Source organism: Zalophus californianus, chromosome 2 (genome assembly GCF_009762305.2).
Source record: "Zalophus californianus isolate mZalCal1 chromosome 2, mZalCal1.pri.v2, whole genome shotgun sequence".
Lineage (NCBI taxonomy): Eukaryota > Metazoa > Chordata > Mammalia > Carnivora > Otariidae > Zalophus > Zalophus californianus.
Window position 1 is genome coordinate 43,607,906 of NC_045596.1, and position 16,406 is coordinate 43,624,311.

General features: G+C 44.3%; 1 protein-coding gene across 3 annotated transcripts; it reads left to right on the top strand.

Moving 5' to 3' along the window:
• The first annotated feature begins 383 nt into the window (after nt 1-383).
• SRD5A3 (steroid 5 alpha-reductase 3) lies at nt 384-16,104 on the top strand. 3 transcript variants are annotated; one of them, XR_003521034.1, is made up of 6 exons: nt 384-699; nt 7,340-7,482; nt 9,512-9,709; nt 13,118-13,252; nt 14,387-15,429; nt 16,002-16,104. XR_003521034.1 is itself a non-coding variant. In XM_027600340.2 (6 exons), the coding sequence occupies exons 1-6, from the start codon at nt 633-635 to the stop codon at nt 14,644-14,646; spliced, it is 858 nt and encodes a 285-aa protein (XP_027456141.1). In that variant the 5' UTR covers nt 495-632; the 3' UTR covers nt 14,647-15,963. The 3 variants fall into 3 exon arrangements, 2 of the variants coding, with proteins under 2 accessions (XP_027456140.1, XP_027456141.1); XM_027600340.2 differs by lacking the exon at nt 16,002-16,104 and adding an exon at nt 2,308-2,362 and having other exon boundaries at nt 495-699; nt 14,387-15,963; XM_027600339.2 differs by lacking the exon at nt 16,002-16,104 and having other exon boundaries at nt 14,387-15,962.
• The last annotated feature ends 302 nt before the right edge of the window (nt 16,105-16,406 follow it).

A 16,406-nucleotide genomic window follows, 5' to 3' on the forward strand; every position in this document is an offset into this window, starting at 1 on the left:
ATTATAGTCAACTTATTTTCTCTTAACCTACTGTTTCAGCTATCATAGACGGCGTTCCGTTCCGTGTTTCTAGTCTTCATCATTACCATGTTAACGTCTGCATGATATTACAACCTGTCAGAGTAACATAATTTAACTAAATACCCTAAAGTGAACCATTCAGGGTTGTTTCCATTTTTCCATTGAAAATAATGCAGCAATCAGGTTGTTTGTTCTTTGAATCATATGGTTGAATCATACTCTGGGGCTCCGCCTACAGGTCCGAGTCAGACTAGGGACTGAAGACGACCAAAGAGCGCCAGCGTGACCCCGCCCCCGGGGCGGGTCTTGGGCGGGGCCGCGCACGTCCCCGTCCCGCGTTGCGTCACCAACGTCCCGCCCACCTGAGCCTGGCGTGCGGCGTGCGGCGCGCGGGCAGCCGCTGCAGCGCCGGCGACTGTTTCGGGCCCTGGGAGCGCGGAAGCCGGGCGCGTCGGCCATGGCTCTCTGGGCTGTTGCCGAGCTCTGGGTGCTGAACCCGCTGCGCGCTCTGTGGCTCACGCTGACCGCCGCCTTCCTGCTGACCCTGCTGCTGCAGCTAGTGCCGCCCGGCCTGCTCCCGGGCTGCGCGCTTTTCCAGGACCTGATCCGCTATGGGAAAACCAAGTTTGAGGGGCCGTCGCGCCCGGCAGCCTGCCGGGTCTTTGATGTCCCCAAGAGGTAACCGCGCCCCGGCTCGAGCCCGGGAAGCCGAGGCGCGGAGAGCCCGGGGCGCCCGGCTCGGGCAGCCGGCAGGGGGCAGCAGAGGCGGGCTCGGGGCCGGCGCGACCCGGGCCCGGGAGGCCCTGACGGGTCTCCGGGCGCGGCGCTGCCTCGGCGGGGCGGCCCGGCACTGCCGCGTCCGCGTCGTGGCCCAGGGGGCGGAATACCCCGAGGATGCTGAGCCCCGCGTGAACGTGAACTTGTGGCCGCACGGAGTCTTTCCCTCGGGGAAAGTGGCAGCGCTTCCGAATGTAGGCCTGGTCCCCAGGCGTCAGGTTAAAGCCTTTTGGTCCCAAATTCTCCTTTTTCCCCCTCCCCTGCACTCTAGAGCTCATAATCTAACTTGAGGTCACCCGCTTGCAGAAATGAGGGCAGGCCGGCCCTTCGCGCCTCTTTTCCCCATTTGTCTCTCCGACCCTCAAAGAACGAGGGGCGAGCCGCTGGTCACAGGGGCGCCACCTCCTTCGTCTGCACCGACCCTCCTAACTAGCACCGTGGCGGGTGCCACTGGAGAAGGTAGCCCAAGAGTGCACAATTTTGGCAGGCCTGACCCCGAAGCTTTGACTTTCAACAGGTTTCATAACCAAGTTCAGTGAAAGATTTAATCGTTAGGACTTATGTAGGATTCTTTCAGAAATTGTAAAGACTTGTTATAGTTTGCTTTTGTTTGGGGGTTTTTATTTTTTTTACTTTGAATTCAGAACATAGCTGGGAAGAGTCAGCCAAACACTTCTAGAGGGTAGGAAAACAGCAGTGGCTCTTCTGAGTTTAAAGTGCATCTAAAGTTGACATTTAGAAAGGAAACTGGAGGAACGTGATAAGGTTTCAAATGTATTAAAACACCAGGGTTATCGCTTGAACCTCAGAGACAGTGTCCCAGGTCCACAGACAAGAATGGGGCTGAGTATAACTTGGCTTCTGAAAAGTGGATAACCGCCCCCCCCCCCCGCCCCCGCTTTTGTCTGTTGGAGAAAGATTCATCAGGTGTTAACCCTGAGAAGGAAGAACTAGGTCATTCACAGGAAGAGGAAAGGGAATGAGGCCCTGGGAAGAGGTAGAAGTATTTAGGACAAATTAGTCAAACCCCCTATCTATTAGAGGCTCTTTTTAAGCAAAAACTATCCATCCTATTTTTAATCAAGTTTGATTGCAATACGTCCTTTTTCTGCTTTATACCAATGGCATTCTCAGATTATCATTTTTTAATGTTATAAAGTGAAGAAAAAAATATTTCTTACTGTGAATTCTAACAATTTGTTTTCTAAATTTTGAAAAAGGTATTGGTGTCCCTAGATTAAAGGACACATTTCAAATCATTCCCTGCGCTCAGCCGATTCTCTGGCTCCCATTCCCCAGCTGTTAGTGCTTAAGCACATGATTATATGACAACTAAGAAACAGATTTGGTACCTTTATTCATTACTACTTTTGGGCTTGTTGTAATTTCTCCCATAATTTACACCTTTTTCTTCTTCCAGAATTCTAGAGTAGAACCTCCCATGATGCCCAAGTGATGTTTTTGGGAGTGATGTTTTGTTTTTTTCTAAATTTAAACCATTTCTTTTAGTATTGGAAGAAGATACAGCAAGTCCAGGCCAAGAAAGAAAGACAAATATGCTTAGGTACTATATTTAAGTATTTTTCCTTGTGCAAAATCCAGTCGTACTCTTAAAAGTGAAAATAAGCCTGTAATTTTTACACATAGATGCAGCTGTAAATCATATTTCTGCATCTAAAATGGTGCTTAAGTAATTTTGTTTGGAGTTGTTTTTTTCTAAGAAGGCAGGAATAAAACCTTAAATCAACTCATGGCATGTTCCATTCCATTACCACTGCTGGGTAGGGTTTTTTCCTAAATTAAGGTGATGGTACTTTTCTTGTTTTCCTTTTGGCTCATAGATTATTGATTTCCCAGAAAATCTGAATAAATAGGTGATGTCCAACATAAGTCACAATGCTCTTGACTTGTGTAATGTGTATAGAAGTACTTTTGCTTCTGAATTTCAAAATGGTATCAAAGCATTGCAATTGAATTGAGCTCTGGAGGCAAAGAGCCATCCAGACTTTTCTCCAGGGGTTCAGCAGTCCTAACCAGAGGTCCAGAGGACCTGTGGACAGAATTCAGGGCAAACCTGGATTAGAAAAAAATTACATCTTCATTTCACTAACCTCTAGCCAAAATTCAGCATTTTCTTAATGATAAATGTAATCAACGAACCACAGTGGAATTAGCAGTACTTGCAATACTGTGACAGGTATTTTTTTTTATTAATGTCACATTAAAAATATTGAAGAGACATCAAAACATTTTCATCGCCACAAGAATAAATCCCTAGATCTTGTTATTTGATGCAGTAATTAAGCACATATATTACTATATCACAAATTTCTTTTTTTAGTAGTTGTGTTACCTATATTTCAATATAATTAGTTTCCTTGGTAATCCCTATGTCTTTTATGATTGAAGTAACATTTTGAGAAGTGGCCAGTAGCCTTCACCAGACTGCCAATGGAGTCCATGGAAGAAAAATGTTAAGAACCCTTGCTCTAGACGATAAACTGGCCATAAGTTTACATTTGTCTTGTTTGTTACCATATCCCTGGTTCAGTGCCTGACAAATAATAAGGTCCTTGATCACTGTGTTTTGAATTAATTTTAAGAGAAAGAAGGTTTAGGTTTAGTTGGTTTGTTGATTAACTTAACTGCTTAACCAGTGTTTATAGAGTACTTAGGTGCCAAGAGCTTTTGTTCTTATAAGAGGCAGTAAATATGTAAACAAATCTTACAAAACAAGATGATTTTGGGTGGTACTAAGTACCTCAGAGGAAATCCAGCAGGATTACTTGATCATGAGCAAAATGAGGTGGCCGTGACAGTGACAACACTGGAGAGGACCAGCAGGGAGGGGTGGGGCAGGGAGGGTGGGGCAGGGGGAGAGGCAGGGCCATAGTGGAGATGGGATTTTATTCTGAGTGTATGGAAAGCCATTGATGGCTTTAGGATGGGGAAGGAGGCATGGCATGATGAGATTCATGTTTTGAAAGGATGACTAGCCACTGTGTGGAGAAGACTGAATAAGAGGCTGTTATGATGGTCCAGGCAAAAGGCAGTGGTATGGTTTAGAGTGCTCACATAGTAACACCTCCCTGTCATATAGGTGGTGATGACATTAAAGCACTTAGCACAGGCCAGGCACCTAGTCAGAACTCAGTAAACATTAGTTCATTTCCTTAGTTAGCCCCATAACTCCCCTAATGGGGCCTTGGCTCCATTCCAGCTATCAGCAAATATGTATTATTAGATCCTGCCTCCTGGCTCAGAATCATCCAGTGGCTTCCAACTCACAGAGAGAGCGCAAGACCCTATATGGTTTTGTTTCCAGCACCTCACTGACTTTGTGTCCTATAGTTAGCCCCCCATGTGGTGCCAGTCCAGTTCTGTAGGCCTCTCTGCTAGTCTTCTTTCCCACCTCAGGGCCTTTGCACTGCCTGTTCCCTCTATCTGGAAAGCTCTTCCCCCATATAGCCGCATACATGGTTTATGTCCTTACTTCCTATATTCTACTCAAATATTACCTTCTCAATGAGGTATTGCCTATCCACCCTGTTTAAAAGTATAATGCTACCACCCCCCATATTCCTCCTTCTCTTCCTGGCTTTCATTTTCTCAGTAACAGTTATTGCCTGCTGGCGTGCTATAAATTTTACTTTTGTGTGTGAGTGTGAGTATAAGTGCCATGAGGGCTGGAATTATCTGTTGTTTTCTGTATCCCTAGAGCAGTCCCTAACTTCTAATTAGCACTGAAATATTTATTAAAGGAGTGCTTGCCTGGTGCCAAATCCTGTGTTTCCATAAGGATCACCTTATCCCTCTTCCCACGGGCTTGGAAAACAGTGCTACAATTAAGCAAAGTGCCAAGGGAGGAAAAAGAGGGAGAATGTCTAAAACAAAAAGAGTGGAGTTCTTAGATCTGTTGTTTGAGGCTAAAGCTGGGTCTTTTTAAAAAGCAAGAGATTTATAGAGTAGAAGATGTTTCTCACAGAGGGAAATCAGGCAAGCCAAACAAGAGATAGAATGTACAAAACGTAGGAATAAGAACAGCAGTTTGCCCGTGAATCAGAAACAGCAGGGCGCAAGTAGGGCATAGCAAGATGTGGCTTAGCAGCTTATACCAAACCCATTTGGGGGGTTGGTTGACTTTAAGCTTGGTATAAATTGGCACGTGTAATATAAAGACAGAAAAGCTCAGGCTCGGGCGGGTCTAGGTTGCATGAGTTACAAGTGCCACGGCGTAGGGGCATCTGGGTGGTTCAGCTGGTTAAGTGTCCGAATATTGTTCTCAGCTCAGGTCTTGGTCTCGGGGTCGTGAGTTCTGTGTTGGGCTCCATGCTGGGCGTGGAGCCTACTTTTAAAAAGGAAAAATTTAAAAAGGAAGTACTGCAGTGTGATTTTAATTTCAGAGTCATCCAGGCTGAGTCTGGAGCTAAATGCTGCCACTTACTGTGTGACCTTGGATACGTAACTTAACATCTGAGCCTTTGTTTTCTCATCTGCCCGGTGAAGATAACCAAATAAACTTTACAGGATTGTTTCTGCCTACTTACTGGAGGGATTTCTTTTTAACTTTAAAAAGAGTGAAATGAATAAGCAATGCTTTGTGTGTGTGTGTGTGTGTGTGTGTGTGTGTGTGTGTGTGTCTGGTGAAATATACATGGCATAACACTTAACATTTAACCCTTTTCAGGTGTACAGTTCATTAGTTTTGAATACATTCACATTGTTGTGCAGCCATCACCACTATCAATTTCCAGAACTTTTCCATTAGCCAGAAGGATTTTAAAACAGAAGCTATTTAAGTCACTCTGCACAAATGGATAAAAGCCAGTGTCCTTGTCACACAGTTGTCCTTTATTGTTCCTCAGAGCCTTTGTGGTTGTCATTACCTCTGCCTAGAAAATTCTTTCCCCTAGAAGTTTACTGGGATTATTCATTCTAGCCAAATACCGCTTCCAGAGAGACCATCCTTGACTACCCATCCAAATGGCCTCCCCTCTGCACCCTTTCTGCCCCCTAGCCCAATATTATACTAGATAACTATGGGTTCATTTGTTGACCATATGCTGAAAGGTAAACATCAAGGCAGAGACCTGGTCTGTTTGCTCCCTGCTGAGTTCCCAGATCCTAGAACACTGCCCAGCACGTTCTAAGCTCTCAAATATTTGTGAAGAAAGGAAGTAGGTAGAGTGGCTGGCCCAGAAGATGCTTTTCAGAAGTCGGCCCCTCCCCTTTGCTTGGAAGCCTTCAAAGCAAGGTCCTACTGACGTTCTGTTCTGCTCCTGCAGCTCGCACCATACCCGGCCTCAGTTCTAGGAAGTGTGTCTTAAGAAAGACCGTGGAAGGCAACCAAAAACCAGTGGCCAGGTGGGGGAGGGAGCATTGGAAGTGACACAGGTGAACTTTTGAGGAAACTAAGCTCTTAAGCCGGGAGAAGATTGGAATCAGGAACAACAGGCTAGCTCAGCAAGGGCAGATCTAGTGATAGAATTTGTTAACAGTAGTTGGAAGAATTAAGTGGGTTGCTCTGGAATGATCAGATTAGATCAGTATTTGTCAGACTGGGTTGTGGGCATGGTCTGGGGAGGGAAGGGGTAAACTAAATTCTGATACAAACATCTAGATCATCTGGAAGAAGAATGAATCCCTGCGCTCGATTTACTTTGTTGTGACGAGGAGGAAGCTTAATACAAAGTGCTGTGTTGAAGACCAGGGAGGACTCCTTGCAGAGTCAGAAAGATTTTGAATTGATTTAAATAAAGAAAACTAGGAGAAAGATAGGTAAAGGGACCTCAGAAGAACCTGTGGTAGGTCTTTGTGCCATAGTTGGTGATTCCATTCCAGTAAACCAGCGTCCTCTTTCACATTAAAGTAACCTTGCTAATTTCAACGTCCATTGGCTCTGGTTTTATTTGGGTTTCATTTATAACTGTTGATTGCAAAATAGGCACTGTACTTGGTGAGAGGTGTAACCATCAGGAGTTGATCCCTCGTTTTATGAGTTAAAATTTGTCATGTTATTATAAAACTAATTTAGGTCAACACAATTTAGGAAAACACAATCAGAAGACCTTTAAGATTTCTGGCAGCCCTGAGAGCTTGTGGTTTTGCAAATCTTGTGTAACAGCTGGATGGCTATTGCAGCAACATTGCTCAGGATTTAGAAATCTTTCACACATTTGGCTTCTGTTGGCACAATCTAGGTTCTCTTTGCCAGGGTCTGGTGCCCCCTCTGTTGGAACTTGAGCCAATCCTGTTACCCAGAGATAAGAGAGATTGCTAATTGACCCTCTATCCACGTTTAACAAGGTCAATCACGTTCTTGTTAACCTCCGGAGGCCTCTTTTTCCTGAGTTAACGGGTCCCATCATTTGAAAGGAGATTTTTAAAAGTCTGAACCCCTGCAGGATTCAGGTTCTATTAAAAAACAAAGCTCTAATTCGGGAAAGGGGGAAAGAGGCTCTGGAGCCTCAAAGTAGTCTTCCTGCATAATGCTTTCAAGTGGACCTCCTCTGATGATCGCCTAACTGGTTTAACCTTGCAGGTATTTTTCTCACTTCTACATCATCTCAGTGCTGTGGAATGGTTTCCTGCTTTGGCACCTTACTCAGTCTCTGTTCCTGGGAGTGCCTTTTCCAAATTGGCTTCACGGTCTGCTCAGAATTCTCGGGGCTGCCCAGTTCCAAGGTACGACTCCACTGGCTAGTTAACAACCGTTTCGTCCAGTTCCTGCCTTTCCTGCCTGCAGGGAGCTGTTCCTGGTATTTCACAGCCTCCCCCAGGCTCCTTCTCTGTGGGCCCAGGAAGTAGAGGGTGAGGGCAAAAAAAGAGTTCTGCATGGTTCCTAGCCCGGTGGCCACTGGGATGTCTCCATGTCCCTCACTGAGATCCCAGCAGACTGAGAGTCAGCTCTTCCGTCCCTGCCTTCCCAGCAAGTGCTGTGCTGTGTACAAGACTGGCTGTTCTCCCTCTGATATTTTTAGTACTATCGATAAATTTATACAGAAGTCTTTACACTTCAGGGGAAAAGCTCTTAGGATCCGTCAGGTTTGCCTTGAAACATTTGTCATTTCTCTAGTTGACGCAAGTAATGTCCCAGGATCCCAGAAATATAATAGAAAATTACCCTTGATCACCAGTTAAAAATGTTTGTTATACTGGAAGCGTTAGTTGTGTAATAAAATTGACTCTAAATAGTTGTTGACCATGTGATTATAAAGTAGCGTTTAAATTCACCTCACTCTACTTCGGATAAAGGATACATGGAACAATTTGAGAAATCAGGAGTTGAAGGTGAAAACCATAAGGTGGCCTCAATGTCAAGGGAGAAGGTGAGGGCAGAATTAGAAACAAACTGTACTGGTGCTGTCTCTGTCCTTTGTTCCAGCAGCCAAACCACTGGCTCCAGGGGAACAATCCTTTTCTGTATAACCAGAGGAACTCGTTGCAAAAGATGACAGCCAGAGGGAAGACCTCTACAGATCCTATTTGGGAGGGGTGGAGACCTTAGCAGATCCCTCTTCACCCATTAAAACTTCATCTCTCCCTTTGTTTACTGTGGGGCTAGCTGGGGTTCTGGAATTTGGAAGGTTGGTTGTGAGGAGTTTTATTCGTATATTTGTTTTAACCCTTTCCTCAAGAGTTAAAACTAGGGTTTACTGTATTTAAAAGAGAAAAACAGCCAAAGCTATTCTGTACTTCTAGAAGTCTGGATAGGGCTTACCCTTGGGGTGGGGGAGGGGGAGGGGGAGGCAGTGCCTGGAGCAGAGACAAAAGAGTGCTGGTTGTGTTCTGTTTCTTCATCTGGGTGCTGGGTATATGGGTGGAATAGGATGGTTTAGTTTGTAAAAATTCGTTAAACTGTATCCTTATTATATTCTTATGATGTGTGTGTGTGTATCTGTGTATGTGTGACATTCATTTAAAAAACATCTAGGTTTGGGGCGCCTGGGTGGCTCAGTCGATTAAGCGACTGCCTTCTGCTCAGGTCATGATCCTGGAGTCCCGGGATCGAGTCCCGCATCGGGCTCCCTGCTCAGCGGGAAGTCTGCTTCTCCCTCTGGCCCTCTTCCCTCTCGTGCTCTCTATCTCTCATTCTCTCTCTCTTTCAAATAAATAAATAAATAAAAATCTTTAAAAAAAAAAGATTTGGAAAAAAAAACATCTAGGTGTTATGTCATCTTAAAAACGAGCATTTCTTCCAAATTTTTTTGGCAGAAGGGTGAGAGGCAGGTAGAAAGATAGATCTCAAGGCTCACAGTCCCCTGAAAGTATAATTTTCTTTTTGTTGTTGTTGTTTTTGAATATGGAAAGAAATGCATAATTCCCTCTATCTCTGTTCCTATCACCTTTTCTGCCTGTCCGAGTACCTGTGTCTCGTCTCCCCTGACCCAGGGATCCTACCAGGTGGGGTTGTTAGAGGTCATCCGGGCATTCTTCCTGACCATCTGCCTCTGGCTGTTAGTGCCAGGAACCAGAGATCCACAGACATCAGGTTCTGAGTGTACCGACTCCTTCACAGTGACATTCATGTAACCAGAAGGCTTTCACATGACGAAGGAGAGTCCAGAGACCTGAGTTTGTCACTAGTCAAATTCCTTACCCCACTTCCTCATCACTAAAAAAGTGTTAGACTAGATGATTTTTAGGGCCCTCTCTATAACTTTGCATTAATCCCGGAAAGAGAGATGCTAACATGTTGCATTCTGAATTATAGGGGGTGAGCTGGCGCTGTCCGCATTCTTAGTATTAGTATTTCTGTGGCTACACAGCTTGCGAAGGCTCTTCGAATGCTTCTATGTCAGTGTCTTCTCCAATGCTGTGATTCACGTCGTGCAGTACTGTTTTGGACTTGTCTACTATGTCCTCACCGGCCTAACTGTGCTGACCCAAGTGCCCATGGACGGCAGGAATGGTGAGTGGTCCCTGGGGTCTGGTCGCTGAGTCACTGGGCACATGGGTGTGCTGTTCAGGCAAAGCACTCCACCGAGCCTGGCGGAGGTGTGAAAGTAGACCTGCCCAGCCCACTTTGCGTTTGAAGAGTTTGAACTCTACTGGCCATTAGAAAAAGTCAACATGCTCAAGGGTATATACGGTAACTATTACAAAATTGCTAAAACCTGAAGGACACTAACATAAGCACTGATGCCCGTGGTAAAGATAGTACAAGTCCCCAGTGTTCAGGAGGCTTGGTGTGAGGATGAAGAATTGGGATGTGGCTCTCCCTTGGTGGGATTGAAGTCCGTGAACTCATGCAGAGTTAACTCTGGAAAGAAAGAGGGAGCACGGGCAAGAGTTGGACAGGAAGCAGGGAAACACCCAAGAACAAGAGGAAGGGTCAGCAAAGACAGTTGCTCCACCAAAGGCTCAGTCTCCCTGGGGTGCGTGTGTGGGAGGGGAAGGGTGATGCAGGATTAAATCTCAGAAACCCAGAGGAGGGAGGGGTGGCCTGGGCCAGCGGTGAACAGTTGTGATTTGAAGAGGGAGTAGAGAGCCATTTCGTTGCCATTTAGTTCGTAGGATGATTCCGATTATAACGAAGCTTGTCTTCAAGGGAGGCAGCCTGAGGGGAGAGGACAAAAGAGTACTGTGGTGAGTCAGACTTATGTTTGAACATTTCTGAGCTCCCACTAGCCAGGAAAAGGGAAGCAAAATCATGACCTTTGTTTATGAGGAGGAAATGAAGTGTGTTTTGGGGAGGATGGTGGGGAAGGGAGGCTGGAGATCTAACATATAGGACTATCATTTTTGTAAAAACAATGCGTGCTTGTTTCAAATGACTCAAGTCATTTGGGGTGACTGACGTTAGGAGGCTAACTTCACCCTGGACCTTTGGTGTCCATCTGCCCAGACACTGTAGGGCCGACCATTTGTGACTGTTTTCTCTCAGTTCAAGTCTCGTGTTTCCTATCCATCCGTGTAAATAGAGACCAAAGTCTAGATGTTTCCTGTACTCGCTGAGAGAGCTTTCTCCTCAGGTTTGATTTCAGCATCAGCACAGCCCCTTAAATGTCCTCTCTCTTACTATAGTACAACCCAAGGCCTCTATGGCTTGAGGAATGACTAGAGTACGATTTAGTAATGATCTTTATTAATTCATGAATTATTTATTGGCCCCAACCACTCAGCTAGCATCTCTCCATCTGATTCCGCTGAATTTAATCAAGTCAGTGTTTCCTCCCTGAGCTTTCTGCTGTGGCATTCATGTGCAGCCCACATCAAGGTTTGAACTGTTATTTGTGGTGAACAGTACTAGAATTTCCACCCAAAGGAGCTTTCCAAAACACGCGGCTAACCCACTAGCTTTCAGTCTGTTGGCCACTGTTGGCATTACATATCTCTTCCGGAGCTTTGTCTGCTAGCTCGAGCTCAACCCCAGCTTCTGCCCTCCCTCCCATATAAAGAGTCAAGAAAAGGCAGCGGAGACACCCACAAAAATCGCTTTCTAGACACTCCTTTCTGAAGCTGTCTTCTGCTTCACCTACTTGTCTTTCAAGAGGTCATATGCAGGCATTTGGGACAGTATGGGTAGAACTGGTTTCAGGAATTCGTTGAGAGAGAACACACTGGGGCATTTGCCAGCTGTGAAGTCTGATAGGAATAGCCTGGGCTTGGGAGTCGGGGGGCCTGAGTCTGAATTCCGGCTTACTTAACCACCCTGAACCTCAGAACCTTCATGTGTAATCAGGGACGCATCCCGATTTCAGAGGGTTCTTGTGAAAAGGAAGAGAAAGAATGTCTGTAAGCTGCCCAGACCTTCTCATCTCCTGGTCTTCCTCCAGCCAGTCTCCATTACACTGTTGTATTTTATTTTCTCCAGAGTGCCCTCTCTACCTGAACTTGTCTTGGTTATCGATCTGCTGACTCATTTCTGTCTGTCCCTTGCCACTGGAACGTGGGGTCCTGAGGACTGAGATCTTGCCTTACTTACTCACTGCTTTATCCCTTGTGCCAGATGCCAGGCTCAGGAGACAGTCAGTAATTAATGAATAAACAAAGAGTTAAATACTACACAGATTGGACTCTCACCCTTCTACCTGCCTCCCTTTTCCTGCATTATAATTCCAACTTACTCTTAGGAATCTTTCCCTCATAGGTACTTTCTCGGATTCAGAGTAGGTGAGTTGGCAGCGATGGGAACTCTCCAACACTTGCTTCAGTTTTTAATCCTAAAATGACTTGCTCTTAAAGCCCTCCAATTTAAAACTATTTTTCATATTTTGTTTTTTTTTTAACCTGTAAAAATATAACCTTTTCATTAAATGGCTGTCTAATAAACATTAAGAGTCTATAGTAAACTGTTTATATAAGGCAAGTTTTTAAACGAAATTAACACAGGTAGACATTGGTGGACTCTCATTAGTCATTAGCTGTCATCACCTGAGTCCTACCTCCAGGTCCCCATACGGAATCGCATGATTCTTGGTTCTCTTACCTGAATCAACCCTGTAGGGGCTGTCTCTGGGCTCCAGACCCTCAGGCTCTTCCCCACAGTCAATCTGCAGTCAGTGGACAGCTTTGTTTCTTCAGTCAAGTTCCTAACTAGCCTGACTGCTTCCTGCTGATCATAAGGAAGTCCTTAATTTGCTTTTCTGATGCCAGTCCTCAGAAGACCTGCATTCTTCCTGTCTTCTTGGTAGCTGGAGAAGAAAGAGGAAGATGATACTTTGAGTGTTTCTACTTCTGAACTAAATCTAACATGGTTCTCTAATCAGAAGGGGATACCATTTGTGTTTTCATCTTGTAGTCTATGATTCTTCTCTTTTGAGGTGCCCCACTGTGAGCCTTTACCTTCAGCCAATGAAGAAAACCCCCAGGGGTTTTCTTCATTGGCTGGAGCCAGTCAAGTCAGTGTTCTGGATTCAGGGTCTCCCCTGAATGGCTTAGGGTGGAGGCTCAGGGTGAGATTCCTTTAGAAAGTGTTTTCCTGACAGTGGACTGTAAGAAAGAAGACATAAAACTGGGCTTAGAAATAGAAATGCAAAGCGGCCTCACCACACAAGGGTGCATCACAAGAGAAGGAGACAGAGCCAACCTCTGTGCTTGAAGCATTTGAAGCAGGAGCAGGAGAATGTGTCCATGTGGCACTCTCTGTCAGGGGCCACTGAAGCTGCCCCTGGCTGAGGAGCATACCCCTTCACCCACAGGACAGTGCTCTCCCCTCCAGACTTGGCAAATTATGTCAGGATAATTTTCTAGTCGTGAGGAACAGAATAAGTGGATAATTGTGTTCTGCTAACTGTATGATTCTACTAACTGTATCATGTACTGAGCCTCTGAAATTTTGCCGTCTTGCTAATAAACTAATTCTTTTTTTCTGTAGTCTATGTGATAGGGAAAAATCTCTTGATGCAAGCTCGGTGGTTCCATATCCTCGGAATGCTGATGTTTATCTGGTCATCTGTCCATCAGTACAAGTGCCATGTCATTCTTGGCAATCTCAGGAAAAATAAAGCAGGTGAGAGGCCTTTCAGAGCTACTGCATGTGGATTTTAACCCTTAGAAGTTAGTTGTCCCTCTTCCTTTATTTTTTTCCCCTTCTGCCCTAAATTAATTGACTCCTCTATCAAATGCTCATTTTTGACAAGACACCTCTCTGGGTCTTGTTCTTCCCCTTTGTAAAATGAGAGCATTATGCTCAAAGATTTCCCCAGCCCCAGACGAACCATGAGAGACGATGGACTCTGAAAAACAAACTGAGGGTTCTAGAGGGGAGGGGGGGAGGGGGATGGGTTAGCCTGGTGATGGGTATTAAAGAGGGCACGTTCTGCGTGGAGCACAGGGTGTTATGCACAAACAATGAATCATGTAACACTACATTAAAAACTAATGATGTAATGTATGGTGACTAACATAACAATAAAAAAAATTTAAAGAAAAAAAAAAAGATTTCCAGCCCCATCTAGCCCTGACATTCTGTGACTATTCTGTGCCTACATCTGGGGGCCTGCATGGCAGATACGTGCCTAACCAGCACGTGAGCATTCATATTACCATGCTGAGTTAGTGTCATTCCAACCACAGTAAAAAAAAAAAAAAAAAAAAGCCTTGACTTTTTAGTTAGCTTGTGTTGACTTATCACAGGTACAGTTTTTATTAGGTTTTTAGAAATATTAAAAACGGAATAATACTATTCAACATTTATCAAGTACTTATTCTGTGCTGGGCCCTGTTCCTGGTGCTTTACATATAGCCTCACAGTGCTTACTTGAGGTGGGGATAGTCTTAGCCTCCCTTTACAAATGAGGAAACTGAGGCACAGAGATGTTAAGCAACTTTTCTAAAGTTCCACAGCATGTAAGTGGTAGAGTCAGGATTTGAACTCACGCAGTCTGACTTTGCAGTCTGAGCTTTTAATGACTAGCTTGGAGGCCTGGTGGAGAAACAGGCTTTCCTCTGTGCTTATTTTCAGTTGATATTGTAACCTAAGCATGTAACTTTTTAATACATAGTAGGTTGACAGTGAAAGTGTGACAGGAAGTGGGTTTGCACTCAGGTCGGCAATCCTCTTTTTAAATGACTTGGGGCTTGAGGTGGTAAACTCTCTTTCCACAACTTCATTTGTTCAGGAAGTCTTCTGTTTCTGTTTCAGGAGTGGTCATTCACTGTAACCACCGAATCCCTTTTGGAGACTGGTTTGAATACGTTTCTTCCCCAAACTACTTAGCAGAACTGATGATCTACATTTCCATGGCTGTCACCTTTGGATTCCACAACTTAACTTGGTGGCTAGTAGTGACATATGTTTTCTTCAGCCAGGCCCTCTCTGCTTTCCTCAGCCACAAATTCTATAAAAGCAAATTTGTCTCCTATCCAAAGCATAGGAAAGCTTTCCTACCGTTCCTGTTTTAAGATAACCTCAGTCATGAAGCATCCAAACCAGGTGACAGGTTCAATTCCTCAGGACAACAAAGTCTAGGGACCAAAGCACAGTTTCTGCAGAACTGTTTGAAACTCTGTGTTTCATTTCTACACCCAAAAGTCTTCACTGAATGAGCAAAGCAAGACCCCTCAAGAAACTGAATCTTCAAAGAAGAAATCCTTCTGGCAGGCCTGGGAGTACTGTGTCTGCCTTCCGAGATGCTTTATAAAACCAACCAACTGCTAACAAGTAGATGAGACTTCTCCAAGCTGCCTCACAAGCAAACTAACCAAGAATATATAAACGGCTTCACACATGCATGTACATCCCCAGAGGAGGAGATGAGACCATCTGTGGCTTTTTGTCAGGGACAAATGAGCTGGACTACATAATAAGCAATATAGTAGGTGCTCAGTAACTGCTGCATTTCAGTAAAAGCAGAAGAGCTTTTGAAAATAACAATATATAATTCCACACCAACAGATTTAGGGGAAAATGAGTTTGTTGGAGATAGTTTATACTTTCACATACGGCCACAAAGATTTCTGGTTATGTAACCAGCAAGAGTGGTTTCCACTCAAATCATAGGAAACCTCTTTTATTTAATACTTTTTTTGACATGCCTTTCAAGGAAGTACCTTAAAAGTGAAAGCATCTGAAAATAAAATATTTTTGTATTTATGTGTAAAGAGCCTTCATGAATGGACTGACCTTCGCTGCAGATGGGCTAGTGCTATAGCCTCGTTCATATGGAGTTACTCCACTGGATTAAGGTTTGCCTGAGTTTAACTATTGAACTATTTTAATAAAGTGAATCTGAAGATTTTTAGGAATAAAACACTAAAACAGTTTATGTTCAGGAAAATAGCCATGATAAATCAAAGGGAAATAAATGGATGGTTTAAAAGAAAAACAAGAACTTGAAAAGTAACACTGCAACCTGAGCAACGCTGTAAAAACTGCACATTTGTGCAGCGTAAGATTTACTGGCTTAGTGACTGAGGTATTAACTCGATGGCTTTTGTGCAGGTATCATGTTATAGTCTACTAGCTACTGAAGTTTGGCACTAATAGGTACCTTGCTATGGGAGAAAGAACCTCATTATTACTCAGACGCATAATCAAATGCAGTCTGAAAACGTCCCCCCACCCTCATCCCTGGAGTAGTAAACCAAAGCTGTTAGACTGAGATTCTGCTTAATCTAAACTTTCAATATAGGCATATGAAAGCACATTCTAAAGTTTTTAATTCTGCTGTAACTTTTTCTCTCCCATCCATCAAATACCGCTTCAATCATTTGCTCAGTCTATTCCAAAAATGACATTTATTTCATTTATCATTTAGGTGCGCCATCCTCAGGACCAGGACTCAGGAACCAAACTTTCCACATGAGAAAATATAAAGCATATTGCAGTTTGGTCTTAATTTCCACACAAATGGCACGAATAATTTTTAAAAACAAACTATTTGGGGGAAAAATGTATTTTGCGTTAGCATGTCATTTCATACCTAAGTTAGTCTAGGAATTTGAATGATGTTCTGGAATTTTCTTGACTTTTAAGTAAAATGATGATAGGCCCATGAAGAACCCTACCAGGGGCTATTAGAAGGCATTCCCAGTTCCCAGTGTCCTCGTCTCAAGCCCGCCGTCCCCTACTGTCCCCTACTGTCCGTCACCCTCGCTCCCATGTCTTTTACTTTCCCCTCTCCCTTCCTTGCCCAAACACTGCATTTCCAGGTGAGGGCTAA

Bases quoted from the DNA above. Each gene is read 5' to 3' on its own strand.
- SRD5A3 (XM_027600339.2), top strand. From the start codon at position 479: ATGGCTCTCTGGGCTGTTGCCGAGCTCTGGGTGCTGAACCCGCTGCGC. The intron at 700-7,339 runs GTAACCGCGCCC...TTAACCTTGCAG, and splicing joins GTCTTTGATGTCCCCAAGAG to GTATTTTTCTCACTTCTACA. The intron at 13,253-14,386 runs GTGAGAGGCCTT...TTTCTGTTTCAG, and splicing joins TCTCAGGAAAAATAAAGCAG to GAGTGGTCATTCACTGTAAC.